Here is a 25196-nt window from a genome sequence, read left to right on the forward strand (position 1 = left end):
GGAAGCAAGTGTGCATATCGAGGTGAAGAGGGCAAAGACTGAACCCGGGGAGAAATTCCATCACGGAGAGATAACTTTGTGAGAGACAGTGGAAATCAACCTTTATCCCTTGCCCGTGACACAAACTTATGGTCAGTGTCAACTTCATCATTCCAGGTTTGACTCTAGTAACAAAAAACCAAAATCTCACCATTATATAGTGAAAAGATACTTATACTGAATGATAGAGAGGCTGGAACTCTCCTGTAAGCAAGATCCTGGCATACTGACTAATTAACTATGTTTTATTATAGCTCCATGAGACAGGGAGGCCTTTTTACTTTCATTTTCTAGCCTGAGCCGTTTAGTCATTGAGGGTTTAGTTAAAAGACTTTTAAAGGAAGTTGGGAGTGAGCCATGTAGTTTGAGGGAATAGTTGGTTACTGGTCAGGGTGCCTTTGCAGTCTGAATTCAACCTTCTCTAGGAACTAAAGGGCATTCATTGGTTGCCTTTCCTCTGATTATGAAACATTAAGTAAATCCTTTTTTTGGACAGGATAACTGCTCAGATTTCCACTTCTGGTGCTATCAAATACTGATGAATATTTTATATAGCTAAAATTATTCCCTGATATAAGCATATGCTGCATGTACAACTAATCAAATATTCAGCCAAGTCGCATAGCTTGTACGACAAGAAATCCCCTAATAAAGGGCTCAGAGTTTTCAGCAAACTGGTAAAATTCTCTCTTAGAAGCTAGTGGAACGTGTGACATTACTGTTCACTACATTTTAATGGCAAAATAATAACAAATAATGTCAGTTACTTTATCTCAACTGTTTTATCTTTTCTTTGCTGAAAGCCTCTAATGGAATTACTGTCTTTTTAGCTAACCAACTTATAGAGAATGTGGGTAGTGGTTTCAATATTTATGAAATGCTCATTTTCTCATAGGGTAGAGGCTGCTGATTTTTTTCTGTAAATGACAGAATTTATTAATTGATGCTTGAGCCTGTTGCATGTTCACTTTAACTTTCAAGAAGGTAAAGAACATGGCAGACACATATTCAAAGCAAAACCTGAAACATCGCTTGAAAACATCTAGCTCAAAAACTTCATTATAGAGGAAAACACCCTCTGCACAGCAAAGAAAAGCTTCAGTTCCTGTCAGTGTAATTAGGAAGCCCTGAAAGAGATTTCTTAGGATCATTTTTATGTTTTTAATAAGAGTTCTTAACCAAAAGAATATATAGGGAAATTTATATTAATGGTATTCAAAAAATTGGTAGATTCATGTATCTCATATTTACTCATGAGTAGAATAGAATTATAAGTTTATGGAGCTGACACTTCTCTGAAAAACATGAACCTGATTTGTTTGGTATAAAAAGCACCAGCTCTCTCTCAACACTAAACAGGACATAGAAGGCGATGTGAATAGCCTCCAGCTATTATTTTTTAGTAGTTATGTTAGCTTTAAGTTCACTTACCATTTAGGGAAAGAACTTGGTTCAGGGAATGGACTAGAAATCTTGAAAGGCTGAACTCTTAGATTTTAATCTCAGTTCACAGTAGCCATAGGCAGCTAGCCTCTGTCAGAACATAAATGTTGTTAAAGTATCTTGAGCCAATTGAATAAGATAAAATTTTATAAAGATATATGCCAGGGTATTACTGATAAAGCAATGTGCTTTTTCAGGATAGCCATTATAATTAAACAGCTGGCGGAGTAATATAAATCCACACAATGGGCTTCAACCTGCCACATGGTCATCCCTAAGCACAGTAGTACATAAAGTAAAGCTTTGCTTTGGTCAGAATATCTTGAAAAGCTTTCCATGGTGCCTGAATCCCAGATTCCCACTTTCCTTTCCAATGAGAAATCAGAATAGTTACTGGGGTGGAAGGCTTAGATGACGTCCAACTGGGTCCAAAGGCTCCAAAGGCTGGTGGGCTGTGTTGTTTGGAGGCCCCTAAACAAAAGCAAGGATTATGAAGCGGGTTCAGTGTCTAACTCCTTTACAATTGGGTCCTGTTGGGTTTTTTGCATTGACAGCCTCTTAGTCATTATTATCCCAATCAAACCAGTTTTCACGATGATATTCCATATCCCATTTTCATCGCTACATGAAATGTAGTATTGAAAGGGCCGGGCATCTTTCACAGAGCATAACAGGACATTGATAACTGTGCAGATTGACTCCCAATGCAATCTCGGGCCTTGTGTCTTACTTTATGATCTTTTTTTTTTTTTTTTTTTTTTTTTTTTCTGGACCAGCAGGCTTTCCCTCATCAGGCTGACGATGGCTCACTTCACACATAACCACTCAAGACTTCTGTGCAGCATAAAATAGAAGATCAAAAGCAGGTAGGAGAAGAGGAATAAAGGAATGAATTGAAAATTGAAAGGGATGTAGTTGGAAGGAAACAAAGGTTTATAAAAGATGAGCTCAAGTTTCATGTTGGTGATGATTAGTCTTGCAAAACCTTCTGAGACCATGGAAGCATTTGCTTGTCGAAAATCCAGGTTTTCTCTCTCTCTCTTTTTAAAGGCTTTTCATAATGAGCAACTCTTTTCTCATTTGAAGGGTTGAATCTTTTTTGAAAGAGTTTGGTAACACCAGGCATTTGAACACTCAGTCACATGCAGCAGAACCAGGCACATGGAGAACAGCTGATTCCACAAAACCAAGGGCTTGGGTAAGTGCCTGGTGCTGAAGCCACCTAAAGTGACTGCAAATGCTGTGTTTTTTGTAAGCACAGGAAATTCATTTTAATTTAATAATCTTTTATGATGTAAGGCGATCTCTGGTAAAACTCTTCTGGTAGTGTGGTTCCATTGATGGGTAGGGGTTGGGCTGGGAAGTATCTTAAATATCGCAAAAGGAAACGAGAAACATCTTCCCATATTTGAGGGAAGAAAGCTATAAAGAAAATTTTATGTTGTGAACTGCAGTGTCATCCCGAACATTTGGGTTGGATTTGGAGAAAGGACTTAATCTTTTGGCAGCTTATTCAATTTTGAAGTTAGAGCCTGAGGTCAAAAGTTGTCCATGATTTGCTACACCATTGTATATCAGGCTGCAATTCCATCCGCTGTCCCCTGCCAGTCGGCCACAGTCCACAGATGTTCCATTAATGAGATATCAGGATCCCATCCTACCAGAAAATCTGGTTGAATATGGGTGGCATCATCTCTAATTATGAAGACGATATTATTGAAAATAATTATAGTTTGATTTTCTTTTAAATAAGAATAATTTTAATAATGAGCCTAGTATTACTAGAATTGACATGGGATCTCATGTAACCTGGGAGCTATCATGGCGATTCCCATTTCTTGGGTACCTCTAAGTCTCCTTCCATTCTAAGATTGCCTTTGGTAAAACCAGTTGTTTTTGATGTTAGAGAGAAGACCTTACTTCTTAGGTTCATGTATTTGAGATAATAATCTTTTTGGTTCTCAGGAGTATGACATTATTTGTTTTGCTACTGTGAATTGGCTTCTTACAATTCATTTTACGGGCCAAAGAAAAACAATCTAAACTGTCAGTTTAAATAACTTTGGTAGCAATAGCAAAGAGGTTGAATTTAGTTAAAAGTTTAGTATTTCTTTAATACATAATAGAATATTTCTTTATTTCATTTTTCAGTCAGTAGCTTTATCTTATGAGACACATATCAGAGCTATTATTTGAACACTGTTCCTAGTTATACAGTTTTTAATGTTCCTCAGTGATTTTTTTAAGTTTTTCTTTACAGAGTATTATAATACTTGGCTAAATATAAAAATCTATAAATATGCTGTATGTACTTTCATTTTAGGCATTTTCAGCAATGTCCTCAAAATAAAATATAGTAATGGTTATTGTTAATAGCCACATAATGTAATAACCAGATCATGCTAGATATCATCACAAATTCTACATTCCTTTCAAGACATTTAAAGCTCCCCCCCGCTTTTAAGAACGCCTATGATAATGATCCAGAGGATATTAAAAAATCAGAATTTTCTGCTAGGGAATCTTATTTCAAAGGTAACTTTTGAACCATGAGCAGATGCTCAGACTGTAATCTATTTAGTTATGGCATCAAACAGTGAATTACTGAAGATTATGTTTTTGTAGCTTTTTCAATAGCTTGGATAGCATTAAGATCATTAGTAGAGGATGATAATCTTTTGTATCATTTAAACACCTATTAGCAATGTTTGCCTTCAAGGAATTCAATTTTTTGGTTAATTTACCAAATCTGTGCTCTTTTTTTCTTCTGTATTTAAGCTGGAATTTAAACTGGGTCAAGACCATAAATTAAGCTTGATCTGGTTTGCCGTGTTTTGCTTCCATTACAAAATGTTGTAACTAAAAACCAGGCATAACAGCTTTTTCAAGACATGATAAAGTAAACGTTAGACCGACCTTTATAGATTCAGAGTCATGGCTGATTGTTACTAAGTATCTAAGTTGATTTTGAGTGGGGAATTACAGGAATTCCAAACTCTCAAGGCTTCAGTGATGTGGAAAAGAAAGGTACACCTCAAAAAAGTAAATGATCGACTTGACCAGTTTGGTAATACTTTGCCAAATATGGAATGAATGTCATGGCAAGTGTTTTATTAATAATGACCAGTGGTTTTTACCAGGGCTTACAGAAAAATGTATTAATGAAAAAAATAATAAAATGATATTGGTTGAAAGGAATCTCCTGAGAAATGTATTGTGTCTTGTCCCCCAGACATATGTATTGTGTTATGTAGAGTCATACAGTAATGTTTAAAGCAGGGTTGGCAAGGCCCACAAAGTAACTATGTTTAGTCTTTGTGGGTCTTTGTCAGGACCACTTAAAGCTGCCATTGTAGCTCAAAAGCAGCCCCAGAAAATATGTATGCAAAGGAGTGTGGCTATGTTCCAATAACATTTCATTGGTAGACACTGAAATGAGAATGTCACACAATGTTCCCTTTTCATGAAATATTATGTTTTTTACTCTTTTTCAAGCATTAAAATATGTGAAAACTGCCTTTGTTCATGGTCCATACAAAAGTAGGTGTTGGGTAGAATTAAGCCTGCAGGCCATAGGTCGCTGACCCCTTGTTTAAGGTGTTAATTTTCTAGAACTCACAATAAGGTATAATGGTACACTAAGAAATCTAAAAAAACAAAATTACATGCCTGGATTTTTACAGATTTTTAAAACATAACAAGAACGTTTAGAAACTATTATAGTGCCAAACCTTGAAGAAAAATAAAAAGCTGCTAAGCCTTAAGAACAGCAAAATTAAGTTATATTAATATGGCAATTTTGTTATTTCTATTGCTATGTATGTGAAAGTTCCAGATGCTAAAGACAAAAGGTACTTTTTTAGCTTGTTAAAAGGTGGTGGAAGTTAAATGAAAACATTAATAGCTTTTTTTGTTTACAAAGTTCAGATTGTCTGTAAAATGATGTTAATTTCAAATTTTCACTAAGACTATAGTCCTTTAATATGAAACTGCATCACTAGAAAGAGTAAGAAAAATGAAGACTGCTTAGTATCATATGTTAGAATTTAAAGTATATTTGCTTAAAAATGCTTAACTAATAAGTAATCAGAGCTCATGTAACTATACTGTCTCTCAGTTGAACATACCATCATTAACCCACTGAATATAAACCTGTAAATTACATGAATAGTGCTTTCAAATTAAACCATTTTTTGGATAAGTTATAATTTGAAATTAGAAAGAACTGTGGCTAACTTTCTATTTCAAATGTAATTTATCATAATTTGGATATAAGAAGTTAAAATAATTGAATAATAAAAAACTACTAATCTTTTAGAGACTTAAAATCATTACCATAGGATATATACGTTTTAAAAACTTATGTGTATTTGTGTGTAATGCACATTTGTGCTCATACATGCGAATTCTGGCACAGCAATTCTATTTAGAAACTTATTTTGAATAAGTATTTGAAATTAAAGTAATATATTTCTGGTTTCCAAAAATTCCTTGCTTTCTCAATTCTATCGTAGGAATGTGTGCCATCAATGTTAGTAGAATGAAAAGGAGACTTAGCAAGGGATTGTATTGATACTTTTTAGTTTATAAAAGCTGAAAAAAATATTTACAGGGCATTAAAAAGTGCTAGCTGAACATTTTTTTTAAAAAGTGAAACAATTACTTAAAACTATTTTGAGAACACTAAAAGTATGAATATTTTTTAAAAAACTGAATCAATTAACTAATTCAAGTAATTTTTAATCCAAGAGTTTTATATATGTGGATATATTCGTAGACCTCAATCTCATTTTATTTTGTTTTAAAATCATATAAAAATAAATATAAATTACCTCTAGTAGTGGGTGGGTTTAAAGAGTTTAATTTAATAAATGTTAGTTGAAATTGAAAATTTTCATTAATGATATAATCTTTAAAAATTAAAGCATTATCCTGATCAGGACTAGATGTTGGTATACTTGATTTTCTACATTTTGGTAGTATGGTGTTGTCCCTTTTATATCACAAATATGATAGTAATTTATTTAACAAACATTTCTTGAGAATCTACAGTGGACATGGCACTTTGTTAGATCCTAAGTACAAAGATGAGCATAATACTCTTGCTTTTATGAAGCTTACAGGTTTACTAGGGGAAAACAAAGATGTACATCTAGGTCATCTGGGCTAATTTTGAACCTCCTCTCCCACAGAGACATTTGGCAGTATCTGGAGATATTTTTGGGTGTCATGACTTGAGTGGGAGTACTCCTGGCATGGAGTGAGAAGAAGCCAGGGATACTGTTACACATTGTACAATGTTGTTAAAACATCCTATAAAAAACAATGATCTAGTCTAAAATGTCAACAGTGTTGACGCTGATAAGCCTTGACTTCAACGTAGTACATTTTTAGAACTGCTATTATACAATGGCACAGAGACTCTGGCAGAAACAGAATAGGAAATGGTCAACGCTACAAGCAGAAAGTGTTGTCTTGTTAGAGGAATATCTGAAAGAAGAGCTATATGTGAACGAACTCTCAAAAAGTTGATTGGAGAGATGTTCCTGATAAGAGGGGGTGGAGTTGGGAAGAGGAGCTTTGCAGACTGAGACAGCAAAATGAGCAAAAGAATGAATGTGTGTGTGAGATAACTTCTCATCTTTGGGAATGATAGGTGTAGAGTGGGTAGAATGGGTATTGGAGAAGAGAGATCTGAGGTTGGGCAGGTAAGTAGCAGTCTTATCTCAGAAGTTTTTTTTCTTTTGTTTTGCTACATCATAGAGTTGGGTTTTCCCCTGAAAGGTGTTGAAGATGATGAAGGGTTTCAAGAAAGGACATCACATGGTCGGGCAGTCTATTTGTAGGTTTTATCAGCCGTGGTGTCAAGTGTCATGATTATTTAAAAAAAATTTTTTTTTCAACGTTTATTTATTTTTGGGACAGAGAGAGACAGAGCACGAACGGGGAGGGGCAGAGAGAGAGGGAGACACAGAATCAGAAACAGGCTCCAGGCTCTGAGCCATCAGCCCAGAGCCTGACGTGGGGCTCGAACTCACGGACCGCGAGATCGTGACCTGGCTGAAGTTGGACACTTAACCGACTGTGCCACCCAGGCGCCCCAAGTGTCATGATTATTTAAGGAAACACATAATACTACATCATTTGATCAGAGAAGAGCCATAGGAAGAAAATGTCTCCCAGTGGGAAAAAAGGATCCCTACTTTTTTTCTTATAAATGTTTTGCTTCTGATTGTATACTTTTCACTTTATTGGTCAGAACCACATGAAAGCAATAAAAACTCAACCTACTTTAATTTATGTAGTTTTGTAAACGTATTCTGTTGCTGACTGGCTGAGTCCCACAGGCCTAAGCCACCATGTTGTGGTATTAGGTAGCATTGTCCTTTCTTAGAGGTTCTGTTTTCAAATTTCTGTTATGGAGCCATGATGAATTACAAAAAAAAAAAAAAAAAAAGAATCTGCTTACTACTAAAAAAAAAAAAAGACAACTATAAATGAAATCTCAACTATAGCAAGACCTTGTTCTTTTCTCTCAGTGGTTCTCAACTCTGGATGCCCCGTAGAATAAGTGGGGGGAGAGATTTGGGTATCTGTATTTCTTAAAACTCCTCAGGTTAACTAGGAAATATTAACTTCACATTTTTATTTGGTTTTTTAATTTCTTTTTAAATTTTCTCCAATAAATGTATCTTCTTATTTCTATTAAAGATTAAAATGAATTTTAATTGTTTTGGGCATACAACAGCTTTTAAAAAGTGGCTTTCTGACAGTGATACAGAACAAGAGGAAACTAGTGTGTGATTTCTTACATGAAATTCACAGGTTGGATGAGTCTCACTCAGGTAGCTAGTTAACTAGAGAGAACTAGGGATTTGAACATGGAATTTTGAACAGTGATATTTATGCTTTCCAGGGGTCTTATTTTGTACTGCCTAGCTCTCTGATTGCTTGATCAAGGTGACTAATAAGCATGGTGCAGTGAAAGAAAGGCTAGGAGTTTGATTTTCCTAGCTATAGATCAGACCTCTCATCTTAGACAGCTGCCTTAAAAATGTGGGGTGTTATTGCTAAAATGCTACAGGAGATTGTACTGTGTTCCTGTGATTGTACCAACAGAATTCATCCTTGCAAAAAAGTAACTAAAAAATGCCAGTCCTAATCCTTCATTAACTCAATAAAAGCTACTAATTCCCTGATCTGTGCAAGGAGATGACATTTTTTTTCATCCATCAGGAAACAGAAAGGAAAAGAAGGTTCAGTTCTCATTCCCTAAGGATTATTTATAACATTGTGCCAATGGGCAAAGGAGAAAACACTGTCGTCTATGAGTTGTCTTCTCTACAGCTTCTGGAATATTTTTTTTTGCATTTCTCTTCTTTGCATCAAAGCATTTCCTCTGTGGAAAAATTTCTTCTATATACTCATTGTCTTCTAGTTTCCTTCCTAATCTTCTCCTTCAATTCACAAACTTTCTTAACCAAGTATCTATTGCCTCTACTTCCTTAATATATATAACAAACATCCTCCTAAGACATAAACAAATAAATAATCAATCCCACTCTACAATCCTACTTCAAGTCCTTACTCAGAGCATGGGAAATACATTTTTTCTCAACATTGTTTTGTGGGGACCTCAGTCTGGGAATGACATTTTACCTTAGCTTGCTTCTTCTGTGTGAAGCCAATCAATGTTTGTAGGTAGGGACATTCAGCCCATGGGGACCATGTTGCTACCTTGTTCTAAACCAGTGAGTTTCAAACTTTCCAATATAACTTACAGTCAGATATTTACATTGTAATCTAGCATACACTCATCCAAACATACATACATACATACATACATAGTTTGTACATACAAATTTTATAAAAATATTCTATTTGACTCTATTCCATTATTTTCCATCCTATACTATCCCAAACTATTCTATTTCATGAGAAATGTTGTTCTTGACCCACTAAACTAATATCCTAGTACAATAATTATTTAAAAAGATTCTTCTCATCTAAACCCATGATTTTCAACAAGGTCTGAGAAGTGTAGAGATAGTTTGAAACCTCTCACGAGGTGTACAGGTAGTTTGAAAACAAAGCTGTTTTTGTTGTTCAATGAAGACTTGTGTTTAGTGAAGAGGATTATCTTATTTAGATTTTCAAATATCACATGTAGGAGATAATGAGACTGTTTCAAAGACATCATTTCTATTCTTCTCATTTATAGTTTATCCTTTTTGTGGGTCATCCAAGAATAACTAAATACTTATTGCCATTCATTTGGAAAATAATTATGTATTGCTGGGTGACATCTTTTGTGTAAATCTTTGGGTCAGAGACATTTTTGTCATGATGAGCCTCAGTTTTCAAACTGTTCTTGTTGGAATATTTACCACAATAGTACAAAATAAACTCTCCTAAAGAAGTGGGATCTCCATGTCTGAAGGATTTGGGTTAAATTTTCCAAAGGCCCTGATTTACAGTTATGATACAACATTATCCATAATCTTATCCACCATAATATATCCAACTGCTTACCTCCTTCTTTCTGTTCACCTGCTTCCCTCTCACTTACTGATGAAGATCCACTGTAAGGGCCTTACCTACTATGGCCTGCAGCTATCTCTACAGCTCTCTTGGGGCTTCAGATCCCAGACACAAATTTTGGTTTATGAGACAGAAGCTGAAATGTTGTAACTAGAGTTATAGCTTATATTCCTAGCACTGGCTATTGCAAGGGCTATGATTTTGTTTGAATTATTTTCATCTCATTGAAGATACAAAAGCTCATAAGTTCACTTCTTAGAAGTGATAACTATCCTCCCTTTCAGAACTTTCATTCTTCAATGTCTTGACATCATTGACTTTGATCCTATAAATAAATTAGGCTTATTTCTGCCTCTTTCCTGTAATGCTACTAGAAAAAGGATAAAATATTTTTTCAAAGGTTCTGTAACCTAGGTATAATTATTTAGTCACTTAGATTGTTCTTATTTTATAGATAACAAGAAAGTCCAAGAGAGGTAAAGTGGGTTACCTAAGGTACCACAGTTAGAATAAGTGAGCTGTAGCTCACTTGATTTTGTTTTTATTATAAATTTCAAAAATATAAGAGATCAAAATAATAGCATAAATTAATGTTTTGCCCTAGTTTCCACATACACACACACACCCCCTTTTTCTTGATGTCATTAAATTTTTTTTAAAGTTTATTTATTTTTGAAAGAGAGAGAGAGAGAGTGTGAGCAGGGGAGGGTCAGAGAGAAAGGGAGACAGAATACAAAAAAGGCTCCGGCCTATGAGCCGTCAGCACGGGGCCTGATGCAGGGCTCAAACTCACAAACCATGAGGTCGTGACCTAAGCCAAAGTCGGATGCTTAACCGACTGAGCCACCCACGTGCCCCTTGGATAAGTCATTTTAAAACAGAAATACTGCTGATACTTGAACATCAGGATTAATGGTTAATTCTTTCCTTTTAATTACTGATTTTCAGAGTAAGGATTTGATGTAATGATCACCTCCAGGGATCTATGAATGGTCTTTCTAATTTGTGATGTAGAAACAATTAACATGGAGCTAACTGAAATGTTGACATATGAGGATTTAAACTTTATGTTCTTCCTGATTTCAACACTGATATTTAAGTAAAGCTTTTGTATATACATACTACTTGATCTGACTGGCTAAAACTTTTGTGGATCTGATTTTATCATGGCCAAAGGTATCATGTTTTGTGTATATAATTGTGTTGTTATCAAACATCTAACTTAGAGATATTAGAATTTATTATTTCAAGAGCTTCTTCTAGTTACCTTCTTGTGTATTATCTATAACAAGCATGCATTACCTAGGAAAACCATTTGGTCACTTGGCACAAGTTCCCACGTCTAAAAAAGGCAGCTCTTTCCTTCAAGGTACTCCTCAGAGTGATGTCATGAAGGTTAATATTACATTCCCCCCAAACAGCTCAACAAATAATAAAAAAAAAATCATGAACGTTAATGAGAACAGGGTTGAATATGTATTTGAGGCAGAACAAAGTGCTATTATAAATTCTCAGCAGCCTAGTTTATTCTGTGATTATTGCTTCCTGAAGGCCTTTGGGACCTTTGAGAAACAAACAAAAATGTAGATGCAATGAGACATAAATAAAAGTATAAAACCAATAGCAACTTATTTATTTTTAAGTGTCATTTTAATTTTACGATTTGTTTGTAGGACAGACATGCCCAAAAGTGGAAGGGTTAATGCTTTTCCTTTATACCATTGAGATTAATTTATGAGGCCCCTTGCTGATTTTTATTTCTTATAAAACAACAAGAGGTAGATATGAGGATGTTCTAGATGCAGTGTTTGGCCCCTCATCAATTGTCGTGGAGAGAGCAAGAAGGCAGTAGGTCTCTAAAACCTTCTGATATTGTAAAGCCTAAATTCTGATAAGGGAGGAGATTTTAGAAAGAAGGTCTTGAGGAATTTATCACAATTTTCTCCTCCAGCTTTTAAAACATCATGATTTCATTGGCTCTTGATAGCGGGAAGTCATCTTAGTCATCTTCTAGTCAAACATTTCATTGCCCACATGAAGTAACTGAGAGTAAGACACATGATGTGACTTCCCCACGACCACAGACAGTTAGTAATAGAATGAGAACCAGAGCCCAGACTATGGTTATATTTAATCAGAAGTATGCTAGTGCATGCTACATAAGTGTTGCCTTATATGAATTAATAGGCAACATAGTAACAAAAATATCTCAGTGAGCCTTTAGAAGGAAGTTGTGGGTAGGCCCAGCCTACAATTTATGATAGTAAAACAATTTTCTTTTCTTAAGAAATCTTTCATTATCCCAAGGCCATAAAGATATTCTTCTAAATTAACTTCTAGAAGTTTTAATGTTGTTGATGTCATTATTGTGAAGCTTAAGTGTTTCCCCATTGACTAAAAACTTTTTGAGGGCAGAAACATATATTCAGAGGTATATATTCTGTACATTTAGTGACATCACATCAAACTGGAATTTATCGTCAACAAATTCCACTATATAATCTTGGGGGAAAAAAACAGAGAGAAATGCAATTAATTTAAATAGTATTTTCAGTCTTCCTATTATTCCAATCAATGAATTGATTGATTACTGTGTAAATATGAGATAGACTACATCAAACTCATATCTTTCAGTCAATCTTAGTTCCCCTGTAATTGTCTGAGGGTGAGCATTACAATATGTGGTATATGAATTTACTGTTTAAAGATGTGAATTCTATGCCTAACATGGCTTCTGAAGCAAAACAACTACTTATTCTGTGTTTAGTGTGAGGCTGGGTTTTTTTTTCCTGTGTTGAATAATTGAAAAATATATTCTGAAGTGTTTAAAGATTAACATTCAATTAGAATTACAAATGACCAAACCTAGCTTTTCTTAAGTTCAAATTCTGACTTTTTATCAGTAAATTCTAGTAGACTTTATCATTTTTAACAAGTCTTTGAGGAATATTTGATTGTGTATGAAAAAGTAGTTAATTGACATTTTGAAAAGGAAATAAAATATATTAAATTTTGATCAGAGGAAGTTTAGTATGTTTGTAGGAGTTAAATTATCTCCTATAAAAATCTTTAGTATTCAACTAATGCTCAAATATAAAAAATAGATTTTAACATGTGCTCAAATTTATATTTTCTTAAATATCTCGGTAATATGTATAATCTTGGTAGCATGTCAGTTTTACATAACAAGTCTGAATTTACTCAGTTACATATCTTAAATCAGAATAAAAGGACTAACCTTAGTTAATTAAATAGGTCAAATTCTCTAACACATTAATGACAAAGAATGCCAATGTATATCAGTTCTTTTAACACAAGAAATGGTTCTCTAATTTTTTATTATTTTAAATACTTCTATTCCTAAGTATCCCTGGATTTAAGAGATACTAATCTACTTTGAAAGCAATTATCTTTTGAGCTAACATCAATTTCTTATTGGTCACAAGTTTTCACTTGGACAATGGATAGATTCTTATTTGTAACCATCATACACCATAGCCTTATTTATTGCCTATACAAGGAATTGATAAATTAGAGATTGGTCTTATTGTTATTATAAGCCACATAACTCATCCAGCCCATATCTCACATTTCTAGTATTCTTTATATTCATGTTACCCATTACCCAATTTTTGTCTCTGCAACCTCTACCATACAGTTTTAATTTTAGATTAAATTTTGTTTTCCTTTCCTTGTAAAATATTTGAATGATTTATTCAGTTTTAAATATTTCTGATTTTTATAGAATCTTGCATTTTCTGTCATTATTTTGGTCTAGTAGGACCATAGAATTTTTCTGAATATAAAATGATGTCAAAGCAGTGGGATTTCTGTATTACAAGGGTCTAAAAGGATGTAACAACCCAAATACAATGCATAAACTTTTGCATTTAGTTATATTATCTGTTTCTTTTCTCTTCTCTTCTCTTCTCTTCTCTTCTCTTCTCTTCTCTTCTCTTCTTTTCTTTTTTTGATCCTGCATTGGGGGAAAAGCAGGTATAAAACACATTTTCAGTGAATTGGGAAAATCTGAATATGGAATTGATATTAAATGCTATTATAATTAATTATAATTGTATTATTTAGTAATGGTGTTGTGGTTATGTGGAAAAAGTCCTTTTTATCCTTATGAAATGTGTGTTGTAATATTAAGAACCAAAATGTCTAAAACTTAATACCAAATGGTATAAAAATCACTATCACCACAACAGTAGATGGATGGATAGATAAAATAAACCAAACATATGAGGAAAATAATATGTCATTGGAATCGAGATTTGATTGGAATCTCAAGGCTGTGTTAGATTCTGTGGTGTCGTTGGCTTCTGAGATTGTAGCCCTGATTAACACAGATATCATCTTGAAAGATAGTAATCTATTCAATTGTGAAAAGAAAAACTAGCCATGAAGAGCTTATGGATAATATGTATCTCTGTACAAGGTTTTGTACATACAATTAGTTTGTATCTTAGATACATTGAAGTGAATTTTTTGTTATTTCTCTCTAAGTGAACTTAAATCACATAGGAGACCACTATTACCAATGGCAGGAAACATCAAATCTTGCCATGTCAAGACAACTCTGGTTTAAAATTTAGTCACTGCTGGTTTAAAATTTAGTTACTTTGGGGTTAACTATTTAGTCATAGTCAAAATTATCCTTATCCACTTCTGACCTCCTCATGTTTCATGTGTGGAAAGGGGGCTCTAGAGACAGTGTAGTTCAGGTTTAAGAGTATGGCTTCTAGAGCTAGATTACCTGGGTTCAGATGTTATCTCTATCACTTCCTACGTGAGGGACCAAAATCAAGCTACTTAACTTAACCTCTATGTGTTTCAATGTCCTCATCTTTAAAATAGGCACAATCTCATAGGTTGCAGGGAAAACTAAAAGGTAATATTGATAAATAATATTTAATAACTATTAAATTTAAAACTATTAATTACTTTCAATAATAAATATATAAATAATAATAATTTGTGTAAATAAAATAAATAGTAGTACTTATTATATGCGTTAACTACTTAAAAAAATTCTTAACGTTCCCACAATGGTGAAGCTATTTAGTACATTTATCATCTTGTGGTCCTAACTGGTAAGTCCATGGAGAATTCTCATCTTTTTCATTTTTAGGTATCACCAGTGCTCTTCCTGTATCCACTATAACTTATGATCTCTTTCTCTCAAAATGGTGAAAGCACAGAGGTTTATCTTCTCTCTTACCAGTGACTTGCATCCCTTCCCTTACACACATAAGCTCTTAGTCTACTGGAATTCAGAGCTTCTAGCACATTCCCCAGGTGTCTCCTGGCTTTAGGTCATCCATCTTGTTGCTATCCACCACCTACTGGCTTCCCAGCAAGATATAACACATCTCAATTTTCAATTTTCTTATCTGTCTCTCGTCAGAGGTTATAGAAGTTTTTTTAAAGATATCTTCATGCTGGTGAGAAGACTGTATGCGAAGCTATCTTGAGCCTTCCTTTGTCTAGATCTGTCCCATCACCATTGCCACTCAATTCTGACTTCCTCATGCTGTCATGGGCACTCTGACAGACATTTCACACCAGGTTTTAGATGAAAAGCCAGACATGCCTCCCTTTTGCTTCTGGATCCCATGAATCTGCCTGGGTATCTTTATCTAAAGAGGGGAGCAGAAAGAAAACCCCACATGAGACTCTAAACACTCTTTTGCTTTCCCCACTCCTCTCCTTCATGTGGGGAAGAACATTTCATTGATGACATATCTTATCTCACATCTTCTCAGTATGTAGTACAAACTCTGTTCAGTTCTCCATGCCTGGCTCTTAAAGTTAAAGCCCAGATGTTGGAGAGCCAAAATCTCCTCTGTCTCTAGCAGCCAAGATCCATGGATTTTAATGGATATTTTCTCTACTTTGAGTTTAAAATAGGGCATTTGTCAGTCAGAATTGGGCAATATTTTCCTTTTCACAGAGATTCTATTTTCATCTTCCTCAAAGGGTAGGAAAACAGAAACGATCAGAAGGAAACTCACAGAAAATATTCTATTATTCATGAATCCCACATAAAGAAGGGCAGTTTAAGGAATTTCAGGGATATTTTTGACTATATGAGGTGGCCGTGGTTCCCAACTGCTGAATAAGATGCTGTCCTCTGAATGTGTTAACAACGTTTTCCTGTCGGTATATATTGTGTTTATATAAGACCCTCTGTGATAACCAACAGAGGTTTGCTCTTGCAACTTAAAACAAGATTGCTATACTGCACATACTGCTATGTGTTTCATCTGTCATGACATCTAAGATTTGGTTGCAATGAATCTGGCCTAATCCGCTGATATCTTGGTTCCTTCTCCATCCTGCTCTCATGCCAATAAGTACCTCTTCCAAATTGTTTTCATCTCAATATATGGAGCTACCATTTACCTGATTGACCAAGACACACACTTGAGAGTCATCCCTGTTTCTCTCACTTATTCTGCACCTAGCATTTAACATCAAGTCCTATTACTTCCTGCTCAAAATAATATTTTAAATTTGTTTACTTTACTCCAGTCCTGGTATTATAATCCTTGCCCTCATCTCAAAGGCCTTCAATGGCTTTCCATTCCATTCAGGAAAAATCATGTACCATGGTCTCCTTGGCTTACCTTCAGACTTACTTCCTGGCCCTTTCCTCCTTGCTTGGTACCATGGACTTTCCTTCAAATTTCACAAATGTTAACTGTTTACATTTTGAGACTTGTGGTTTTGCAATGAGCTCTGTGACGAGCTCTTTTCAGACTACATCTGCCTAAGTCAAATCAATCCTTCAACTCTTTTTTATGTTTATTTATTTTTGAGAGAGAGAGAGAGAGAGAGAGAGAGAGAGAGAAAGAGAGAGAGAGAGAAAGAGAAAGAGCAGGGGAGGGGCAGAGAGACAAAGAATCCGAGGCAGGCTCCAGGCTCCAAGCTGTCAGCACAGAGCCCGACATGGGGCTCAAACCCACGAACCATGAGATCATGACTTGAGCTGAAGTCAGACACCCAACTGACTGAGCCACCCAGGCACCCCTCAGTCTTTCAATTCTTATCAACTGTGGCACATTGCAGGAAGTCTTGGCACCTCCCATCTCACTTAGGTTCTAGCAGGCACCCTTTCCTTTTCTTTCATAATACTTATGAAATATATTTTGTAAGTATATTTTTATGTTTGCAATTATTACTTTAATGACTATCTCCCTCTCTAGTCCATAAACTCTGTGAGAGTAAGGACCATGTTTGTTTTGCTCACCACTGGATCCCAAAGGCCCTGAGTCTGAAACTTAGAAACTGCTCAATAAAAATTTGTCAAATGAATAAAAAAAATAAATGAATTAATTAATGGAGCAGTTTCAAATAGTGGGGTACTAATAAAAGTGCCCTTTTATTCTTGAGCACCAAGAATGCTCAAGAATAAAAGTGAATGGAAGCAAGTTACCTTTCCACTATCATTATTGGTACCCACGCAAATACTTTTGATTTTTTGGAAAATGTGTTGATATTCAGCCAGAATATGTCAGCATGGTGTCTCTTCTGATTGGCTGATTCTTGTGTCGTGCCTTTTCATCAATATTTTGTATATTATCTCTATTAAGAAAGAAACATTTGGAAATAATCATAATAATTGTCAATTATTTAATTACAGGGAAATGAGCATTTAAAATAAATAATCATTTTATTATTAATTTGTTATCATACTTCATGAAACGTGAGTGGAAGTTGATATACTAACATATCTTCAAAGCTGCCTCAGGAGTATAAAATGTACACACATCTTGAAAATTAAACTGGTGAATTATTTAAAAATTTTTTTTCAACGTTTTTTATTTTTGGGACAGAGAGAGACAGAGCATGAACGGGGGAGGGGCCGAGAGAGAGAGAGAGAGACACAGAATCGGAAACAGGCTCCAGGCTCTGAGCCATCAGCCCAGAGCCCAACGCGGGGCTCGAACTCAAGGACCGCGAGATCGTGACCTGGCTGAAGTCGGACGCTTAACCGACTGCGCCACCCAGGCGCCCCAAACTGGTGAATTATTTAAAAAAGGCTTTTAGAATGACTTAGTTCAATCTGCTAGTACCCCCAAAACTAAGGTGTTAGAATAAATGTTTAAGCTAAACATTGTAGATCATTTAAATTCTATAGATTACTCAAGAAAACCCTCCACAGGAAGACAGATGAGAAAGGCAGGCAAAGGGAAATAAATGAACATTCACTTTGTGTCAGAGAAAATCAGAGCTGGTTTTTCTTTTAGGAACAGCCTCTAGCATTTATATTTTTTCATGGTATACATCAGCATCTTTAGTCATAAAATTTCTGAGTGTCTTCTTGATGGCTAAACATGTTTCCGTCTTTGAGGAATTATTCTGAAAGTACAAGTGAGTTGTATTCTTTGTTTAGCAAGACAAGGACACTCTATGTTAAAGAATGTATATGTAGATGATAATGGATATTTCTGATGAAAGTTTTATATTTTAATTTTCCTTTTAATACATACATTGCCTTTAATGTCCAAGTGGAACATGGAAATAAAGAGTACCGAGTTTCAGTCAAGACACCCCAACAGAAAACACGTTTCTTCATTAAATAGTCATGGCTTCCAGCACTTTAAAACTGAGGATTGTGGGGGCACATGGGTAGCTCGGTTGGTTAAGCATCAGCTCTTGAGTTTTGCTCAGGTCATGATCTCGTGGTTCATGGGTTTGAGCCCCAGGTCAGGGTCTGCACTGACAGGACAGAGCCTGCTTGGGATTCTCTCTCTGCCTGTCTCTCTCTGCCCCTCCCCACTCGTGCACATGCTCTCTGTCTTTCAAAACAAATAAATAAACTTAAAAAAATAATAAAACTGATGATTGTGGAGAGTGGACCAATATGTCCTTTTTCTAGAAGCAAGACTATGTAACACTTTGAGACTTCACTTAGCAGGACAGTTGCCTACCTGTAAAAATTCAGTGCCTTATTGCCCCATCTCTCACCTGGGTCTTGTGGGTTTCTTGGAAGGACTTTATTCCTTTAACTTAAACTTTGATCTCTGTTAAAATACACATATTTCTTTTCCTTCCCTTTCCTGGGAACTCTAAGCTATTTCCAGTCATTTAAAGTATAATGAACACTTTCTGATCTTTTCTGAGGGGCAGGCTTGGGGGGTGTGACACAGAAGCACCAGGAATGAGGTTATGCCCCCAGTAGAAGTCAGCAAGCCTCTGCAGAGTCGGTGGCCAATAAATTTGGAGGAGGGGTGACAACAAGAGAATTAGGGAAATCATTGATGTGAAAGGCCCATTTTGTATTTTTGTAAATCTGTATGATAAAATGATCAGCTTTAGTTTAGTGAAAAAAATGCATAAATCTTAGCATGATGATTAAACATTTGAAGAGATGTTTGGTTTGAATTTTTTATTTTTCTTCCCAACTAGAACAGTATCTTACAGATGGTCTATATGAAGGCAGTAAAATTAAGGAAGTATGAAACTGATAAATCATTGAACCCATTTGTTTCTGCAAAAGTTACTTCTTGAGAGTAGATAAAAGCACTTTGAACATGTTCACTTTTTCTCAGGTCACAGGGGTGCTATTTAATAAATTACTTTTCTCAGGCACTAAGGGCCACCTTTATTCATTTGAAAAGGTTAATGCAGCTGTTCAAAATGTCCAAGTTTTTCCCAGAGAATAATTTATGCACTGAAAGTCTGTTTTATTTGGGAAATGCCTAAATAGTGTAAAAAAAAAGTGAAGTACAAATTAAAAACAAGTAGATCTTGCAGTTCATAACTAAAGTAGTTTTTTTTAAAAAATGTATATGTATTGATTATATATCCCTGACCACCCCATTTAAAATTTCAATACTCCCATCCTGCCACCCAGAACTTCCTATCATTCTTTTTGCTTTACTTCTCTCCAAAGTGCTTATCACAAATATACTCTGTATTTTACCTATAGGTTTTGTTTTCTTCTGATTTCCCTTACTAGAATGTAAGTTCTAGGCAGACAAAAATTTTCAGCCCTTCCTCTTTCCCCTGGATAGTTCCAGGTATGTGTAAGCATTCAATAATGTTTAATACATGAATGTAGGAATAAATCTATTTTGATCACATTTAGTAAGTAATTGCCATTTTCCCATTTGGGAAGTGTAGGATTACTTTCTAGAAGGAAACGCCACGTGATAGTTGAGGGTGGTTTCTGGAGTTATTGCGCATTGAATCTTGATTTTAACACCGGTTATCTGTTTAACCTTGGGCAAATTACTTCACATTTCTCATCCCCATAATAAGATGAATAAACCACCTATCTCATAGTTAGATAATTGTATAAAGTACTTTAAAAAACCCAATCTGGAACACTGTATATCCTTAAAACTCACTAGTACTATCATTAAGACAATTTGTGAAAAGAATATTCTTTATGCACTCATTGCCTATGTGAAATAGTCATGACAATTATGTAGATGTTACAAATATTTTGCCTCAATCATAAGATTCGGTTTGAAGCATATGTTAAGCATACATTATTAATGTAATTTACTTTCTGAAAATTATCAGGATATTAGTTTTATTTATTTGACAAACTCCAATTAAGGCAAACAGAATAGTGTAATAATTCCAAAGGTCAAGTTTGTTTTGAATTCTACTCTGTCATTTACTAGATCTGTGACCCTGAGCAAGTTAATAAAAAAACTTTAGGCTTTAGTTCCCACATTTGTAACATGGGTAAAAAATAAATCTATGTTAATAGTTGAATATTAAGCAAAAAACAGTGCCTGGGACGTAGCAGATCTCAATAAAAGGAAGGTCAAAAAAAAAAAAGAATCAGGTGTATAAAATTAGAGAACAGTGTTTATGACAGAACTATATCAATTGATACAAAATTGAGTGAAAATTGACAATGAAACTACATTTTTCTGACTCATCCTCATTCTTATGCAAATAAATCAGAATTTGTATTTTAGAAGTGGTCATTTTAAAAAGAAAATTTAACATGAGAAATATTGACGTATTTAACAGAAAATCACTTAGCCCATGATTTCCTTTGTATTGCTAAGTATGAAATACAGAGCCTATTACACTAATTTAAGAGATGCAAGTGTCTCTTTTTAAAATTAATACATCTGAATTCCTTAAAATTCAATGTTGTGCATATGGTTGTCCTCTCTCTCCTCTATCCCCATCAATTTATTTTATTTTATTTTTTTTAAATTCATAAAGATACAAAGCTAAGAAGCACATGCATAAAGCTTGTGCTCACTAATCATCAAGGTTTTTATTATCTACGAAGTTGCTATTAATGTTTTGTAATATTGGCTGTGTTAGGCAGTCTTTCACACCACAGTTAGCACCAGTCACTGGGGTGTTGGTTGCTGCACCTAGTTATGATGGAAAAGATGGGAAATGCCTTTGCTCAAGCTCCAGTTTGCTGGAGCCACAATGGGACAGCAGCCACTGCACGTCACACAAGAGTGGACGATAGAAATTAGGTTCTACCTTGTGACATGAAACTCAACTGAACTTTTTTAGCCAGACCAGGACTGGATACACATGTCTAGAATTATACTCGCCTAGGAGCTAGGGAGACTGAGCAAACAGGACCTTATGCTTTAATGAATGTAAAGAGTCTCAAAATAGTCCAAATCCCAGGCAATCCCATTTCAGAAAAGAACTTTAGGAGCTACGGCAAGATAGCATTTTCAAGCTTGCCTCTGTGCATTGATGTTTAGGGTTTCTGTGTGCAGGGAAAATGATGAGATAGGTTTGAAGGTGGGAAGTGTACAAGTTAATAGTTCATCATTTTGTTTTAACTTGCAGGTGGAATATAAATGCAGTCTGGAAAATGCCATAATCTCTGCCACTGTTACAGGGATCAAAATGTGGATACTGCCTACACAAGAGATGTGGGTGTCCTTTAAAAATCTCCTGCTTAATGTACCTTAATATTGACACACTGATCAGTACAAATGATATTATAATGTGATTCAACTAATCAGAGCTGTTACTAGCCCATGGGACACCTTTGTGTTGAGCCATCTAGTTCCAGAGCATGTGTCTTAGCCAAGGGAGCACAAGCCCTGTCACTATCCCTCTTATTGGGTGTACTTGTGCAGGGGACAACTTGCACATCAATACATGGTGACCCTGAAGCTGATATTTCAGTGTCTTCTGTATGTCCAGACTGTGCTATGTTTTTTATGCACTTACAGTTTATAGTCTTGTGATCATCATCTTGATTTTCAAACGAAAAATCTAGAGAATGACTGGGGGAGGATTGAATCCATGTCTGCTGATATCAAAATCAGTGTATATTTTGTTGAAATAAGATGCTGTCTACCTCTGTCTTCTTTTCATCAAAAAGTATTTATCAAGGGTTTTAATCTTCACGACAGTTCTGTGAGTCCTGTTCAAAGTGTAAGGGAGGGAAGCATACCACTTTTGAACAGCCTCAAATCTGATCTAACTTTATAAAGCTAAGACTTTGCCACCACTGTTAGTAGGTTGCTTCAAATAGCACGAGTTTCTCATCCATTTTTGGTAAACCTAGATGTGTCCAGTTTAGTTTATAATGATAATTCTCACAGTTTTCACAATCAGGGCCTTTTCTCCATTTTTTTTTAAAAGAAATGATTTTCTCCCTCTTAATGCCCACACTATAAAATACATCTTTTAAGCAGGTTGCATTCACTACATAAGAATTTGCTTATCCATTTTCAGATGAAAATATCTATTAAAGATCTATCACTTCATAAATTTAAAGAAAAGAAACTGATGATAAATATCAGCCAAAATAACACCTTTTTTTAAAATAACAGATGATATTTAGGTAGTGTGTATAGCAAATGTTAGCAGAAATACCCGTTGAATTCTGGGTTCCCCAATTGTTTTCCATGGCACTTAACCTCCCTGAGACTTATTCATCTTTCTCTGTACATGGAGTAATAATTCCAATCTCATCCAATATGAATGGGGGACAATAGGCAAGTGACCTGGCACACAGTGCCTTCTTTGTGCATAGTGTCCTCTCAGTAAGTGTTTTTTTTTTTCCTCCTGTGGAAGAATATAAAAGCTACGCAGCGTTTCAGAATAAAAATAACTCATCAGTGAAAATTCCCCACTCTGTGAATCACTATGCATGGAAGGTATTTCTAGCTTGGAAGACAATGATGTGAGTCTAGAGTCTCCAATGCCTCATGGGAATCAATGGGACCCAGCATGAGAAGGGTATGGCAGAGCATCTACTAGGTGTGTGTGTGGTGGGATGTACTGCTCAGAAACAAGCTGCTCTCTTTCCTACCAGTATTCCAAAATCTCCAAGAGATCAAGACTTTCTTGTTTATTTGAGGTATCTTGAGGAGCTAGATGATGACATGGTGCAAATGTGGCCAAGAGAGCCTGGATCAGATATTTGTGTGAACTTTTTGTTTACTGAATGTCCTAGAGAATCAGAAACAACTAGACATGTGGCTGTTCTCCCAAAAGTCATGAGGTTCGTGCCAGAGTAGCATGTTATAATGCTGAAGGAAGGAAGTTCCTGTTGAATTAATATTTTTCAATCTATTTTTAAGAGTAAACTCATGCCTTCCTTTCCCACATCCTTACCAAAGTGACTTTGTTCACCATAAACTTGTTATACTAAAATGATGGCTCAAAAGCAAGATGTATTTCCTTCCTTTTGCTAAACACTTGATTAATCATGTAAGGGAAGATCTTTAAGGGCAGCTAAAATACTATAACCCCTTCCCCAAACCCCAAGCTTTTAAAATGCACTAAATTATTTGAGTAAACCATTTACAATTTTATTTTCTTTTTGCTTTTCACACACAGACCAAAACCACCAACCCAAAAGATTTTTTTTTTCAGTGCACAAACTATGCTCTGAGAAAAAGTTGGGTGCTTCTGGAAGATGGTTTCACTTTATCTGGCCAAAAAAGGGTATCCAGGGGATAAAATATTAAACACCAGACTGACTGGTATTTAATTTTCAAAGTCAATTTATATTTATTTGTTCAACACACAATGACAACTTAAAAAATCACTTTCCATTACTTTCTCCTAGGAATTTAAGGTGTTCATTTATATGTATTAGTCCTATTTATTCACCAATGAAGAGTCATTGGATTCATGATGTCAGTCTACACATAGTATTTTTCTGTTCTTCCTTTTGCTTTAGTCCTGTGTTTCCTGAAAAAAAAAAAGATACACAAACCACTGATTTTGAGAAGTAGCAATAGTCTGGAATTCCTTTGTTGAGGGGAAATTTTTCCTGACATTATTTAGTCATTAAGAATACTGAGAATCCTCTGAGAATCAAGTACTGAGTGTTGAATCCCTTTTACTTCATGAATATTGGTGTTTTAAAGTATAGAGTTGTCTCTACATTGATTGGTTGTCTAAGTACACTGTTCTAATCTGTGAAATATTTGGTTTGACTTCTTCCTATTTATAATACATTTTCTTTTTCAAACTTTATGACTATCATATATCTTTGTTCTTTCACTACAAAAGCCTGGATTTGTCACCCTTAGCAAACTGACGCCAAAGAGTGGAATAATTTTCAAATATTGTAACCAAAATTTCTGCATTGTTGCTGATAATTATTTCTCAGAATCCTTAGTCCCTAAATGAGCTTTGCCTGTACATATATAGACTGCCAGCCTATCCAACAATGAGCTCATATCAGCCTCAATCTTTTCAGTAAGTAAGAGTGAAGGCTGATGATGTCCACATGATAAATAACTCTTTTCCAGGTTTTGCAATGGAACGAATATGGTTGCTGTTGCTTCTAACAAGTAGAGTGCTTCTGGGGTCTGCTCAGTTTAATGGCTACAATTGTGACGCCAACCTCCACAGTAGATTTCCTGGTAAGTCTGAACCTAATCTTTTCTCTAATTATATCTTGAAAGAGTGATTATATTTGAATAGTAAGGCCCTTAAATACATATGGAAAATGGAGGGGGGGTGGATATCCATCTACATTAAGTGGATATTAACAAATGGCAAATGACAAAAGACATTTTTCTGGAGTTGTAATTTATATCCACATTAACATACAAAGTGTTCATCATAGTTAATATTATTATAATGGCTGCTCACAAATGTGAAAAATATTGGTTATTGGGTGATAGAATCGGGAGAGGCTAATTTCATCAAAATTTGCCTAATTGATGCCTTTTTCTTCCTTGTAAGTT

General features: G+C 35.1%; 1 protein-coding gene across 14 annotated transcripts in view; it reads left to right on the plus strand.

Annotated features, from left to right (window-relative positions):
• Positions 1-25196, plus strand: part of ZPLD1 (zona pellucida like domain containing 1) — a 546704-nt gene that overhangs the window by 476801 nt on the left and 44707 nt on the right. For 12 of the 14 annotated variants that reach the window (XM_045036883.1, XM_045036874.1, XM_045036870.1 and 9 more), the window contains 3 exons: positions 2262-2348; positions 2569-2680; positions 24756-24869. In XM_045036883.1, coding sequence (XP_044892818.1) covers positions 24764-24869 — 106 coding nt within the window. In that variant the 5' untranslated portion in view covers positions 2262-2348; positions 2569-2680; positions 24756-24763. Of the gene's footprint in view, positions 1-2258; positions 2349-2568; positions 2681-21822; positions 21909-24755; positions 24870-25196 lie in introns of all 14 variants that reach the window. The other 2 variants (XM_045036871.1, XM_045036875.1) reach the window with 2 other exon arrangements.

Source organism: Felis catus, chromosome C2, assembly GCF_018350175.1.
Source record: "Felis catus isolate Fca126 chromosome C2, F.catus_Fca126_mat1.0, whole genome shotgun sequence".
In the NCBI taxonomy this organism is placed as follows: domain Eukaryota; kingdom Metazoa; phylum Chordata; class Mammalia; order Carnivora; family Felidae; genus Felis; species Felis catus.